The 13,719-nt window shown below is 45.4% G+C and overlaps 1 protein-coding gene across 2 annotated transcripts in view; it reads left to right on the forward strand.

The window, feature by feature from the left end:
* Nucleotides 1-1,996: 1,996 nt before the first annotated feature.
* Nucleotides 1,997-13,719, forward strand: part of Slc36a4 (solute carrier family 36 member 4) — a 38,839-nt gene continuing 27,116 nt past the window's right edge. For both annotated transcript variants that reach the window (XM_027410874.2, XM_027410875.2), the window contains exon 1: nt 1,997-2,101. In XM_027410874.2, the coding sequence (XP_027266675.1) occupies nt 2,056-2,101 (46 nt within the window). In that variant the 5' untranslated portion in view covers nt 1,997-2,055. The remainder of the gene's footprint in view (nt 2,102-13,719) is intronic.

Below are 13,719 nucleotides of genomic sequence, written 5' to 3' on the forward strand. Positions count from 1 at the left end.
AGCAAAACAACAATAAAAAAGGAAGTCATAAACCACAATTACAAACCACACTCTGAACACTATGGTGAACTATCTTCTGCATGTTTGGGGATCATCTCTTCTTGTCGAGCATCCATGTTGTATATACTACCTTCCCAACACTCATTCAGTGCCTTGGTTTGTCTGACCTACTATCATGGTACCATAGAGCTTGTTTCCAAGTGACCTTTAGGAACAAGTCTAATGTCCCAATGTCAATCTCACACATATCTTTTATCAGTTAAACCCGGTCTTTTGTTTGCTTTTGCAGGGTTCAGTGTATTTCACCCACAGTTTCAGGCATTTTTTCAGTCTTGGGATGTAGGAGACTATTACCTCAATTCATAAGACCTGGAGCAGGAGTGATGTAAGGGAATACGTTTTTAAGCAATGATGTACGATAGCATAGTTCTCTTGAATCCTTACCACTTGGTTATTCCCACATCACAGTAAAGAAACGAAGCCCGGAAGCCCATCTCAACAAGGCCTGCAGGACAGTTTAGCTGGTCTTCCCTACTCCTTGTGATTAAAGGCAATGGCTTCTGGTGCTTTTCACACTCAGTGATAAACAAAGGCTATCATTTCTAATACAGATCACTGCTGCCCTTTAGCCCAGCAACGCAGCCATCCTTAGGGACCTGGGTCCCAGTAACTCACAATCTCTGCTACATTTGTACTGTTTGTGAAGGATGGGGATTTCCCTGTGATGAGTATGTGTTTTCAGGGAAAAACTGGGTTTGAGCAGAAGCTTCACTGTGTCTAGATATCTGGTGAGAACCTTGTGGATTTTTGAGAGAAGGAACGTTGTGGATCTGAGAGGAACTAGTTCTTTCTTAATCTGGAAGTCTTAATATTTAACACTTGTGATTTTATTAGTGGACTTAACCCCGACTGCCCTGTTCCCATGGAAACATGCATACCTCTCTCCAGAACTGACCCCCAAAACACAGACGAGAGACAAAATTTTGTGTGATGTCCTGACATAATTATGATCTGAAAAAAGTATTTTTTAAATTACTTAATTTATTTAAAATTTCTTTGAAAGAGAATCTCATGCAGCTCAGGCTGGCCTCAAATTCCAGCTGGGATTACAGATATGAGTCACCATGACAGCCTTTTAAGTTTTCATTTTATGTAAGACAGGGTCTGTGTATGCAGCCTGGGAACTTGTCATGGAACTCTCTATGTATCCAAGTCTGACCTTGAACTCGCAGAAACCCGCCTGCCTCTTCTTCCCAGTGTTGGGTTACCTGAGTAAGCCCCCCCCCCCCACAGTCTTCAATCTCAAAACAAATAGTTTTCTAATCGCAAGTATGCTTTTTCTGTGGATCCCCCAGATACTTATTGGTGTCTACCCGAGGCCAGCTTTCCAAGGGTGCTGCAGTGGCGGTCTCCTCCTCTGTCTCCTCTGTTCACTGACAGTGAAGTCACTTCCCTCTGCATGGACAGAGAGCACAGTGGGCTGCAGACTGTAAGGCGCTGTCTCTCAGGTGCCATAGAACCACACACCCAGCAATGTGTGTGGTGCTTGGCAGTGTGGAACACCTCCCTTAGCCTTACCCCTAGCGTCAGCTGTCTTTAAGATGCCAGCGTCGGAGACTACATGTCAACTACATGTAGGATGCCAGTGCCGTTGACTCCGTGTAAACTACATGTAGGATGCCAGTGCCCTTGACTCCGTGTACACTACATGCAGGATGCCAGTGCCGTTGACTCCGTGTATACTATATGTAAGACGCCAGTGCTGGAGACTGCCTGTAAGCTGGGTTGGAGGAATGCCGTGGGCCGTCGGAGTTGCAGGCTGCCTGCTTTCTGCGCGGTCTGAGGCTCTGTTTTCGGGCACGCGAAGCCCCGGGGGTTCCGAGGCTTGGTCCCCGGCCTCCTCTCGGAATCGCGCCCGCCCGTCGCCTCGCGAGGCGCAGTCCCTCGTGGGCTACGGTCGAGGCCGGCCCGGGCCCCGCCCCTCGGGGCGGCTCTGCGCATGCTCGGCAGTGCGGGCGGCAGAGCGGGCGGCAGCGACCTGGAGACCCCCGAGGGATGGAAGCGCCGGCGCCGGCGGAGGCGGTGGGATGCGAGGAGCTCGGTGGGTGTCTGCGGGGCCCGATCCGAACCCGGGACGCGGGCGTCTCTCGCGTTTGCGGTCCAGGGTGCGGGCCTCCGCGTCTGCGGCGGCATCCGGGCTCCCGGTGTCGCGCGCGTCTGGCAGGGACGTCCCTGCGCGCGCACCGAGCACTGGGTGGCGGGGTGGCGGGGTGCCGTGGTTTGCAGAGACCCCAGGCAGAGGCTATTAGGTCCTGGGACCCCGGTTGGGGTGAGCTCCTCCCGGGCCAGCCCCTCGAGGTGGTCCTTAGGCCTGGCCTGGCCTGGCAGGGCGCTGCATCGTGTGTGTCGGCGCCAGTCTGCTGGTGTGTCCTCAGGTCTCCTGTCTGTGCGTGGGTCTGTCTGTCTCTCCACCGGCCTGTGCTTGTAGCACTGTGCGCCCGTGCTGGGAGTCGCCCTGTTTGTCCACGTCAAAGGGAGGCGGGAGCCGCTGCCACTGTTTTTTTCCAGGATGTTTAAAGGAAGTTGCCATTGTTTTCTTTTCTAAGCCTGGATCTCAACAGTGGGCGTCTCCAGGTGAAGCCTCATTTGACTCTTTGCTTCCCAGATGTTCTAATGGGGGGACGTTGGTGCCAGGGAGAACAGGACGTACCCACCTGGGCGGGGACCTGCCAGCACTCTGCTTCCACGGTTTTGCTTCTTTTGCTGCTGTCAGAAAGAAAACAAGCCAGGATTACGATAAAATGATGTTCTCCCAGCTGCACACTGCGCTTAGGAATATTTCTGAGTCCATGCTGGATGTTGACCCCGAAGAAAGGTTAAAGTAAAACATACTGGAGTTTATAGGCTGGCATTCCTGTAATCACGTGCCAGCACTTTGTAGTTGTTTTCTTTAATGCTACAACAATGGTAGAGATTGTAAGTGTAAAATAACTTTTATTGAGAGCCTCAAGCAGGGAGCTGTGTACTTTCGAGCCAGTGCCCACTTGATCCTCTCTGGAGTTCAGCCAGGCAAGTTCTTTTATCTTACTGTTAAGCTCGATAAAGGCAGGACTCATGCTAGTGAGGTGTGAGGTTGGCAGGAGTAGGATAGTACATTATCACTGAAACCTCTAAAGCTTGTGTGGTAGTAGTATACACCTACAATCCCAGTGCTCTTAAACTGCTAGCCTGTGCCCCACAGTGAGTTCCAGGTCAGTCTGGTCCACAGTGAGATTCTGACTTACCTCTTCTTTCTTGAAAAGTTTATCTTTTTACTCAGCAATTTTATAAAGTGCTATCGTGGGATAGCACTTTACATTAGGCTGAGAAGATGGTTCAGTGCTGAAGAGCACTTCCCATGCAAGCCTGATGGCCTGAATTCGGACCCCAGAACCCATGCAGAGAAGTGGAGTGTGGCAATCTGTTATCACTGGACCCTGAGGTGGGAGAGAGAGGAAGGAGAATCACTCATTGGCTTCGATACCAGCTGTATAGCACAGCTACAGAAACAAGAGAGTTCCTGCCTTAAGCAAGGTGGGAGTGAGAATAGACTCCCCAAAATTACATAGACACACACACACACACACACACACACACACACACGTCTGCCAGAGGACTTTCATTTCAGCATTTGTAACAGGCTCAATGTAGTTACTGTCCCTGTCCAAATGTCCAATGAAAGGCCATGGGCTAAGATGTGATTTAGCCATACAGTCATCTACTGCCTAGTTGTTAAACATGATATGGAAAAATGTTCACCATGTATCATGTCTGTTAACTGGAAAATCGTGTTAGTTCCCTCTTCCCTAGCCCTCCTTTTATGAATTTTAGAGGTGGGGTCTCATTGTGTAGCTTAGGGCGTGGGAAACATCATGAAAAAGACCCCCCCTTCCAAAAAAAAATCACAAACCCATCAGGATGTCTGCCTTGGCTATTGTATGTAGTAAGCAGATATAGATTCCAATCAGGTAATTACACATCTGTCCGGTGACAGGTGCTTTGGGAGAAGAGCAGTATAAGGGATTTGAAGTGAGGATGAGCTGAGTATTTACAGTGACATGACTGACTTAGGGTTAGTTATTTGTTTATTTTTGAGATAAGATCTTCGTATGTATCCCCAGCTGTCTTGGAACTGAGAGATCTGCCTGTCTCTGCCTCCTGAGTACAAGTGCCAGGATTAAAGGGTTGGCCTTGCATGAGCGAGGTTTTAAAAGGATGATGGGAATGTAGCTAGGCTGCTAGAGTATTTGTGTAGTATACCTTAAGCCCTGGGTTTGATCCCCAGCACTACATAAACTAGGTCTAGAGGTACAGCACTCAGGAGGTAGAGGGAGGAGGATTGGAAGTTCAGGGTCATCCTCTGCCAAATAGCAAGTTTGAAGCCAGCCTAGTTTACATGAGACCTTGTTTTAAAAGACAATACAGTACTAAACCAAGCGTGCTTCTGATGGTTTCCATATGAAGAATTGACTAGGGCACAAAAGCAGAAGCTGGAGGGCATTCCATATGTTTAGGAAAGACCAGCATGCTCTTCAGACCAGCATGGCGGCAGTGATGGAAACAGGCAATTAGACTGTGCATATTAGGATGCAGACCAGCTTGGTTTTCCAAGAGTAGATGAAGGTAGACAGGATGGCTCCCAGGGACCTGCATGTCTGAGGAATGAAGGTGCCTTGGGTTGAGGGCTTACAGCAGTTCTATAATGTGTCCAGCCTTTTATGTTTCTCTTTAAAGAGAGGGGCTTTGTTTTCTGTCCCTTGAGTATGTGCTGGACTTAACAGCTCACTTCTGAGGAGCAGCTTTGGCTGGTGTGATGATTCACCACTTCAGAGTTAGGCTGTAAGAGGCACTGTGCCCTCCTCTCTGGTCTCTCATTAAGGTTACTCACTTGAAGGGAAGTCATGTTGGGAGGATATTCAGGCATCCCAAAGATTGATCACAGATTGGAGGACTCCTGACAGAAGTCATGGACCTTTCCTTTTTTTTTTTTTTTTTTAAATGAAGTAAAAAATAATTGGTACCAACATTAGAAGTGACTCCCACGTAAGAGGTGGCTTGTTTGATGGGTGAAGCCATGTGGGTTTGAAGAGGAGATGAGGCGCTTGGTTGAGAGCTTGTTCATGTGTAGAGTTATTGGAAGGAAAAGCCTAGGGAGAAAGCTTGGAAGTTGTCAGCACTGACGCTGTGGGGAGGGCAGGGAAAGGAAGAGGAGGCAAAGGAAGGAGGGAGAAAGAGAAAGAATGGATACAAATATGCTCTGCCAATGTGAGGCAGTGTTGGGATGGTGAGATGAGTTTTTAGAAAGTGCTGTTACACCGTTACCTATATGTGTTCTGATTTTTGTTAGTGACCTTGTGTTACATAATGTAAAAGGCGTTTTAGCATTAGACATCTGAATAGCATTGTTGGAGATTGAGGATTCGGCTTCCTAGCTCAAAGGCTGGGCTTTATGTCACAAGCCATTGGGGATTTCCAGACTGTTTTTTACATACTATTCTCTCAACCACAGGAATAAAGTAGTCTTATTTCACAATCAAGATAGTGGTTCATAGGTTTAGGTGACAACATTGTGCTGTTTTTCGTAAGGAAACCATGTGTAGTTTGTCTTATTCTCATTGCCAACATATAAGTGGTTTCTTATTTTACCGGAATAATAAGAGCAATATAACATTACTTAATGTTTTAACACTTTCATAGAAAGAAGAGGATACACATGGCTCTGTGGTCCATTGGTACCCTTGTTAGCACATTCCCTCTTTGGAATATATTTCCTCTTCATTTCCTCTTTACTTTTTTTGGGGGGGGGTTGAGACAGGGTAGCTTTGGAGCCTATCCTGGCACTCGCTCTGGAGACTAGGCTGGCCTTGAACTAACAGAGATCCACCTGCCTCTGCCTCTCGAGTACTGGGATTAAAGGCATGCGCCACCAACACCCGGCTATCCTCCTTACTTTTTAAAACATTGCAGTGCAGTATGAATATGCAGTTCCTCTCCTGATTTATCGTAAGCTGGGACTGCCCTTGTTTGTCTGAGACCTGTAAACATAATGTGAAGTCAGGGTTGTATTTTATAGAGGTTGTATGTGTCTTAGTGAGTAGAGTAAGTTGCTTATTTCTGCATACTTAGCAAGTTTCAAGAATATGTTTTGGCAAACATCTTTATCAGTAGCTTGCCAGAAGTAGAATTACTGCATGAAAGCAGTGAATGCTGTAAGACTTTAATACATATTGCTAAGTTTGTCAGTCATTGGCTACAACTGGAGCTTAAGCTGTTTTAGGGTAGGCAGTTGAGGCTGCAATGAGTCAGGGTGACATAAGAGAGCATCCATATTCTGCCTCATTCAAGTTGGTGTGCATATGGCGTATTAGTGTGTGCATATGGCACATAGTATGTCTGAGGTGTATAACACTGGTTCAGATGAGTGTTTCTTATTCATACATAAGTTATCCACTTCTAAATTGAAATAATTATGCCCCAATTATTTGAAATCCACTGATTACTAGTATTTTATAAGGCATTATTAATTTTATCTGTTTTATCATAGTTTTTATCAGAACTGTGTAATTTACTGCTTGGTCAAAAAGTATATCAGAACACCAGCAAATAACAGACTATGTGTAAACTACATGGGCTCTTGTAATTTTAATTACTTGATGTAGAGTATTCAGATGTTATTTCATGTGCTCTTAACTCGGTTAAATCTGTTACCATGTTGGATCTTTACGTATCATCACCATGATAATTATTTCAGGATTAATTCACTAATTCATTGAGTATGTGTGTGTGCCCGTGCGTGTGCAGGCCAGGGTACAACTGTGGGAGTCAGTTCTCTCCTTGTAATGTGTAGGTCCCAGGGATCAAATTTAGGTCTTCAGGCTTGGTAGTAAGCACCCTTAACTGCTGAGCTATCTCCCTGGTTCTCCTTAAGGATAAATTTTGCATTTGTTTCTATTTCTGTTTCCCCTTAGCTAGTATAACTTCCTGTCTTGGCAAACTCAAGTCTTTTTGGACAGTTTGCTCATTATGCTCATTATCAGTTATTTTTATTAGGTTAGTTCTGATTTCTTGTCAAAGATTAGCACTTTAAAATCCTAGAAAGTTCAATTAGCTTTTAGCAATGTTGCATAGCAAGGGGTGGAGCTGCTGTTCATTGGTGGCTCATATTCTGTGGAGTGGGATCCATGCTTCATGCCTGGTATCTCATTTCATTGCCTAGTTCTCTGAGAGCTAGAAGTTGTGACTTTCATTCCATGTATGATATAACAGGCCTATGGGTCTCTGGGTAATATGTCATCCAGCTGACTTCATTTCTTACACGAGGTTGGTCTTGAGTATTTGCAGTATGTGTGTCCTAGTAAATACACCCTGGATTTCAGAATGAAATACAGGATATAAAACACCCTACTCTTTATGTTGTTTATCTGGTGAGGTGGCAGTGTGTTGGACTCATCAGATTAAATACAGTACACTATTAAATGTCCTCTCAGCAGCAGGCAGAGGTTCAGGCCTGGCGAGTGCTGGGTGGTCTCCTGACCAAAGCCAGTGTTAGCTAGCACTAGACACTAACCACAAGAAAACATCACTGCATTTTGTAGGGGGTCAAACACAAGACATTATTGTTGTATTTAAATATTGTATCCTGAAATTCAGAACGAAATAGTTTCTCATTGCATAGTGAGTAATTGACAGAGTTCCTGAGAGTTGTGACTGAGTTTGTTTGTGGCAGATCTCACCCGTAGAGGTTCTGGTTGAATGAGATATTAATGAACATTTTAGGTTGGAACTTCTTAGCTGAATTCTTCTCATGTTAGCATCTGAGTATCTTTTAATTCTTTAGATTTGAGTTACTCTGTGTCCTTTACACTAATATAGTCTATTCTAGAATTTGACCCTTCACCTGTGCTTAGTTTAGTTACAGGAGATGAATATTTCTTAGTATGCAGTGTTCCTCCAGTGATGAAGTCTGAAACAAGGGGAAGTTCAGAGCCCTTCCAGCTGCTTTTAGACATCATTTAAGCCCGGAGGCAGGACATCATTAACAGTGCCACTGAGTTTGGCTTCAGTGGCAGAATCAAAGTAACACATAAATGTAGTCTCCTGAGTTCCTAACCTGTTAAGTACTTTTCTCTCAGGTTCAGCTTTTATAAATTAATTCCCCTAAATCTTGTTATGAGAAAGTCAGAGGAGTGTTCTGGATACGAGGGATAAGAAAATGGATTGAAAGCAAAGAAATAGAGCAAAGGATTTTTTCTTCACAGTAAGTCATGGATAATGTTTACTGGACTGTTAGAACATTGAGAATGATTTTGGAACCAGAGAAAAGTGGAGCTAACAAACTTAAGTCAGTTGCTGTACAATCTAAGATAGGATGGAGTGAGCACCCAGCTGACCTCTGAGAGTCAAGCAAATTGTGATGCTGATATGAAAGTCAACCATAATTTACAAAACTACTATTTACAGTCGTTTTGATACTTGTAGGCTAGATTCCTAGGTTTTATCCAAAAAAGGTACTGAAAATAAATTCCCCATCTATACAATAAAAGCAAACTTGTCATTTAGAGTTGATACATTTTAAAAGTCATGAGAGAACTTACCTTTTCCTTGACTTTTCATGGCTGCTGTGATCTCTCCGGCAGCCTGCTTCAAATAATAGGTGGTTATGGTTTTGAAATGTTGCAAGTGATAACTATCTTCATGGAGAACACAGTGAACTCACTATGGCCACAGCCTGGGGCAGAAAGAAATTAGAAAGTGGGCGTAACTGGTAGTTTGGACAAGCTGAGCTAATCAAAGTGAATGAAGTCAAAACCCACAGGGCAGTGGGGTGCACTGAGGCATAAAGCCAATGCTGATGAAAATAATAGGGATGGCTGATGGGGTTCACTCACTTCCCCAGAAGTCATATGTTGAACCAGTATCTCAGGAAGTGATCTTATTCAAGATAGGACCTGCTGTAGGAGGCAGGGTGACTGATGTCCTTACAGACGGGGGACTTAGGCACAGGCTTATTTATGGGGAAGTGTTGCATGAACATGAAAATGACCACATATAAGATGGGGCAGAGGACAGAGGCCTGGGACAGGGCTTCCCAGGACCTGAGAAGAATCCACTTTCCGTACACTTATATTTCAGGCTTCAGGCCTCCTGACCTTTGGGATGATAGATTTCTGGTGTCCTATTTTGTTATGCTACTCTCACAATCCTGTAGTGATGTTTTTGTGGGGGAAACAATGACATTGCTTTGTATGGAGCATAACAGAAAAGGAAGCAGGATCTGCTAAGAAAGGATACATATATCCAATTCTAATATGTTTCTGGGGTAATTATGAGATGGCATCACAGCAGACCTACCACAGAGAAACAATTAAATGTCCCTTGCGAGTTTTCACTCTATTCAGGTCTAGCCTGTAAGTTCTTTGGTACTAGAGGCTAAGAAACAAAGCAACCCTATAGAGTAACCCATGGAGCATAAACAAGGATGACAGAGTCAGAGGAACCACCCAAAGACACAGGCAGTGTCGTCTGAATTATAAAGTCCTAATGAGTTTAGATGGATGACAGAAATTTGGAAATGTCCATAGCTTAGCTGATTTTAGCCTCTCTCTGTTAGTTACATCACTTCAGGAGGAATGATGTAAGTCAGCATAGACTTTTAAAATATCTCCCAGTATTAAAAATCCATAGGCTGTACTCCAGGTGGCGCTAGACTGGACTGTCTGAGCTAATACATGAACACAGCAGTCCCAAGCCTGTGAATTCAGTAAGGAACAAAAGTAAATGATTTGTGGAACAGTGCAAGGAGACCTGATACTACCAGCACAAAGACATTGAGAAGCACAGATGGGAAAACTGTTTATCAAGTTGCAGACATGGAGAGTGGATGGGGGACAGCATGGAGTGTACGGGGGCAGTATCAGGATATGTGAAGGGTGGGAGTAGAAGCCTAGGAAGAAACATTAGAAATCACCTTCAATGTGAACTTCTTAAAGTGCTAAGAGTCAGAACAGAGAGGTCTGGTCTTCAAGCTAGCAAGCAGTTCAGGTAATTAATTAATACAATTAACTAATTGTATTAATTAGCAAGCAGGCCAGGGAATTAATTGTATTAGTAGTAGGGGAAGCCTTGGCAAAGATTGCTTATAGAGGAGAGCTAGACAGAGCAGGGGAGAGGAGACGCTCCCCACACCCCAATGGTGAAGGGAGAGAAAGGAAGAGAAAACTGGAGACCTTGCAGAGGTAATTCAACCAGAAGACATGTTGCTTCCTCCTCAGCCTCATCCAAGGCATTAGTTGGACTTCATGCTTTAGGACCCTTGTATGTGAGGTACTTAGGAATAGGGAAATGCAAGGCAGAGAAGAAAGTACAAGTTGCCAAGGGAGAGTATAGTGAAATAAAAGAGTGATGTGTCCTTAAAAAAAGAGAAAGTGAAGCAAAGAAAGGCATCAAAGAGGTCAGAGAGGAAGGTGCTGAAGTGAAGGTTGGGCAATGGAGAGCCAACATGCATGCAGTTAGAATGCCTAAAGAAGGGAGAGTGTTGGGGCTGGAGAGATGGCTCAGAGGTTAAGAGCACTGACTGCTCTTCCATAGGTCCTGAGTTTAATTCCCAGTAACCACATGGTGGCTCACAACCATCTGTTATGAGATCTGGTGTCCTCTTCTGGTGTGCAGATATACATGGAAGCAGAATGTTGTATACATGATAAATAAATAAATAAATAAATAAAATCTTTAAAAAAAAAAAAAGAAGGGTGAGTGTTTAAACCTACAAGTATTTAGAAGTATAATCCAAGATACTTTTTTAGAAATAAAAGCAGAAGGAGTATGTCAAGAAGGCCCATTCAGTTCCTGGAGAGATGGACTCAGGATGACCAGGTCAAGACACCCATAATAAAGTATTTGGGTCTTAAAGACACAGATAGAAGAGAATCAAGACGGTGCTGGCAGCCATGGCAGCCTGAGCATCATGCTCCAGGCTCTTAGCTGCAGCAGCTGTAGCCTCAGCCAGGGCCTCATTCTCTTCTGAGAGTGAGTGCTCCTGTCCTCGCCTGTCCTCGCCTGTCCTCGCCTGTCCTCTCCTGTCCTCTCCTGTCCTCTCCTCTCCTGTCCTCTCCTGTCCTCTCCTGTCCTCTCCTGTCCTCTCCTCTCCTGTCCTCTCCTGTCCTCTCCTGTCCTCTCCTGTCCTCTCCTCTCCTGTCCTCTCCTGTCCTCTCCTGTCCTCTCCTGTCCTCTCCTCTCCTGTCCTCTCCTGTCCTCTCCTGTCCTCTCCTGTCCTCTCCTCTCCTGTCCTCTCCTGTCCTCTCCTGTCCTCTCCTGTCCTCTCCTCCTCTCCTCTCCTCTCTCTCCTCCCTCCCGTCCCCTCCTCTCCCCTCCCCTCCCCTCCCTCCCTCCCTCCCCTCCCCCTCCCCTCCCCTCCCTCCCCTCCCCTCCCTCCCCTCCCTCCCCTCCCCTCCCCTCCCCAGGTAGAAGGGACCTAGAGAACACCCTTGTGAAGGGCGAGAGAGTGCCCTGGCAGGCACCATGAATAGAATCGTCAAAAAACAGATCCTGTGATGTCCTTGATCTCTCTGGCTCCTACAATCCTTCCTCTCTTTGTTCAACAGGATTCCTGAGCTCAGGTTAATGTTTGTCTATGGGTCTCTGCATCTGCTTCCATAAGTTACTGTATGAAGGCTCTCTGATAACAATTGAGGTAGTCACCAATCTGATTACAGGAGAGGGCCAGTTCAGGCTGCTATATTCAATATTGCTAGTAGTCTAGCTGGGATCATCCTTGTAGATTTGTGGGAGTTTTCCTTGTATCAGGTTTCTACCTGACCCTGAAATGTCCCCATTTTCCAGTCATTTCTTTCAGTATTCTTACCCTCCATCCACCCCTTAACCTGATCCCTGAGGTTCCCATCCTCACCTGCCCCCATTCCACTCAGGAGATCTCTTCTGTTTCCCCTTCCCAGGGAGCTCCAAGCTTCCCCCATTGAACCCTTCTTGTTAGTTAGCCTCTCTGGGTCTGTGGATTGTAGCATGGTTATCCTTTACTTTACAGCCAATGTCCACTTATGAGTGAGTATAAACCATGCTTGTCTTTCTGGTTTGGATTACCTCACTCAGGATGATTTTTTTTTTTTTTTAGTTCCATCCATTTCCCTTCAAATTTCATGATGTCTTTGTTTTTAACATCATAACAATACTCCATTGTATAAATGTATCACATTTTCTTTATCCATTCTTCAGTTGAGGGCCATCTGGATTGATTCCAAGTTCTGGTTATTATGAATAAAGCTGCTGTGAACATGCTTGAGCAAGTGTCCTTGTATGATTGAGCATCTTGTATGAAAACTCATAGAAACAACTAACTTGGCTCACAGGAACTCACAAAGTCTGAACCAACAACCAGGGAGCCTACATGTGACCAACCTAGGCACGCACATACATACATACATACATACATACATACATACATACATACATACATATCTCAGTTGTGTAGCTTGGTCTCCTTGTGGGACTCCTTACAATGGAATCAGGGGCTGTCCCTAATGCTTTGACTGGCTCTTGGGAACCTATTCCTCATACTGGAGTGCCTTGCTCAGCTTTAATACAAGGGAAGGTGCTTAGTCTTACTGCAACTTGATATTCCATGCTTTGTTGATACCCTTGGGAGGCCTGCTCCTTTCTGACAGAGCAGAGGAGGACGGAGGTGCAGAATGGGAAGGAGGGAATGGAAGGAAAGGAGGGAGGGGAAACTGTGGTTGGGTTGTAAAATAAATGAATAAATTTAAATTTAAATTTAGAGAAAAGCAGATCCTGGACACTGGAACACCAAGGCCCCGATCAGACCTAGCTAACCCCTGGTGCACTGGGAAGCACGAAGATAACACCAAAGCCCCATGCCTGCTGGGTGTGGTGGGAAGTGAGTAAGAAGATGGTGGAGTGATAGGAGAGAAAAGAGTGAGCAAATAGGTGGTAGACAAATGAAGACAGTTTGTGCAGTATGAAGTGAGGTAGAGCAGGAGACATGAAGGCAATTGCTGTGTTTTGCTCCTTGGGAAAAGATGAATTGCACTGCCCATTAATAGAGCCAGTAACAAACACAAGTGCTAGTGGCCTCTGCCTTCTTCCTCTGAGAAAACTGAGCACTGTGTAAGTAACTGCAACTCCAAAAGCTGCATCCTAGCTCAGTAAGAAGAGCAGTACCTGAGGAATGGAGAACCACAACTGACTGGACATGTCCGGCTGTGTTTACTTCTCCTCATTGGCATATCTGCTAATCTCTCTAGTTGGTTGTGGTGGAGGTTCAGCCATGAGACTGGATGACTTTATGTTGAATTACAGTCTTCCCATGCTGCCTGACTTTAGCCAGAGATTTATTTCCTTTGGAAGTTTTGGGCTGGACAAACACTTGAAGACACCCAGAAGCCACACTCACTACCATGCAGAACAGACAGGAAGAAGACACCCAGAGGCCCTGCTCACAGCAGGAGCTACTACAATGTGCAGGTATGGGGTGGAGAGATGGGAGAGTAAGAGAAGTGGAACAGCTTGAGCACTTTGGAGAGGGGTGGGTCTGGAGACTCGAGGGTGGAGAGGAACAGCCTGATATGAATAGCCTGAGAAGCCACCTGGGGCCATGGTGAAGTCCCTACCTGAGCTGCCACTAAAGACCGGGTCTGGGTCTGTGGCCAT

Source organism: Cricetulus griseus, chromosome 4 (genome assembly GCF_003668045.3).
Source record: "Cricetulus griseus strain 17A/GY chromosome 4, alternate assembly CriGri-PICRH-1.0, whole genome shotgun sequence".
NCBI lineage: Eukaryota > Metazoa > Chordata > Mammalia > Rodentia > Cricetidae > Cricetulus > Cricetulus griseus.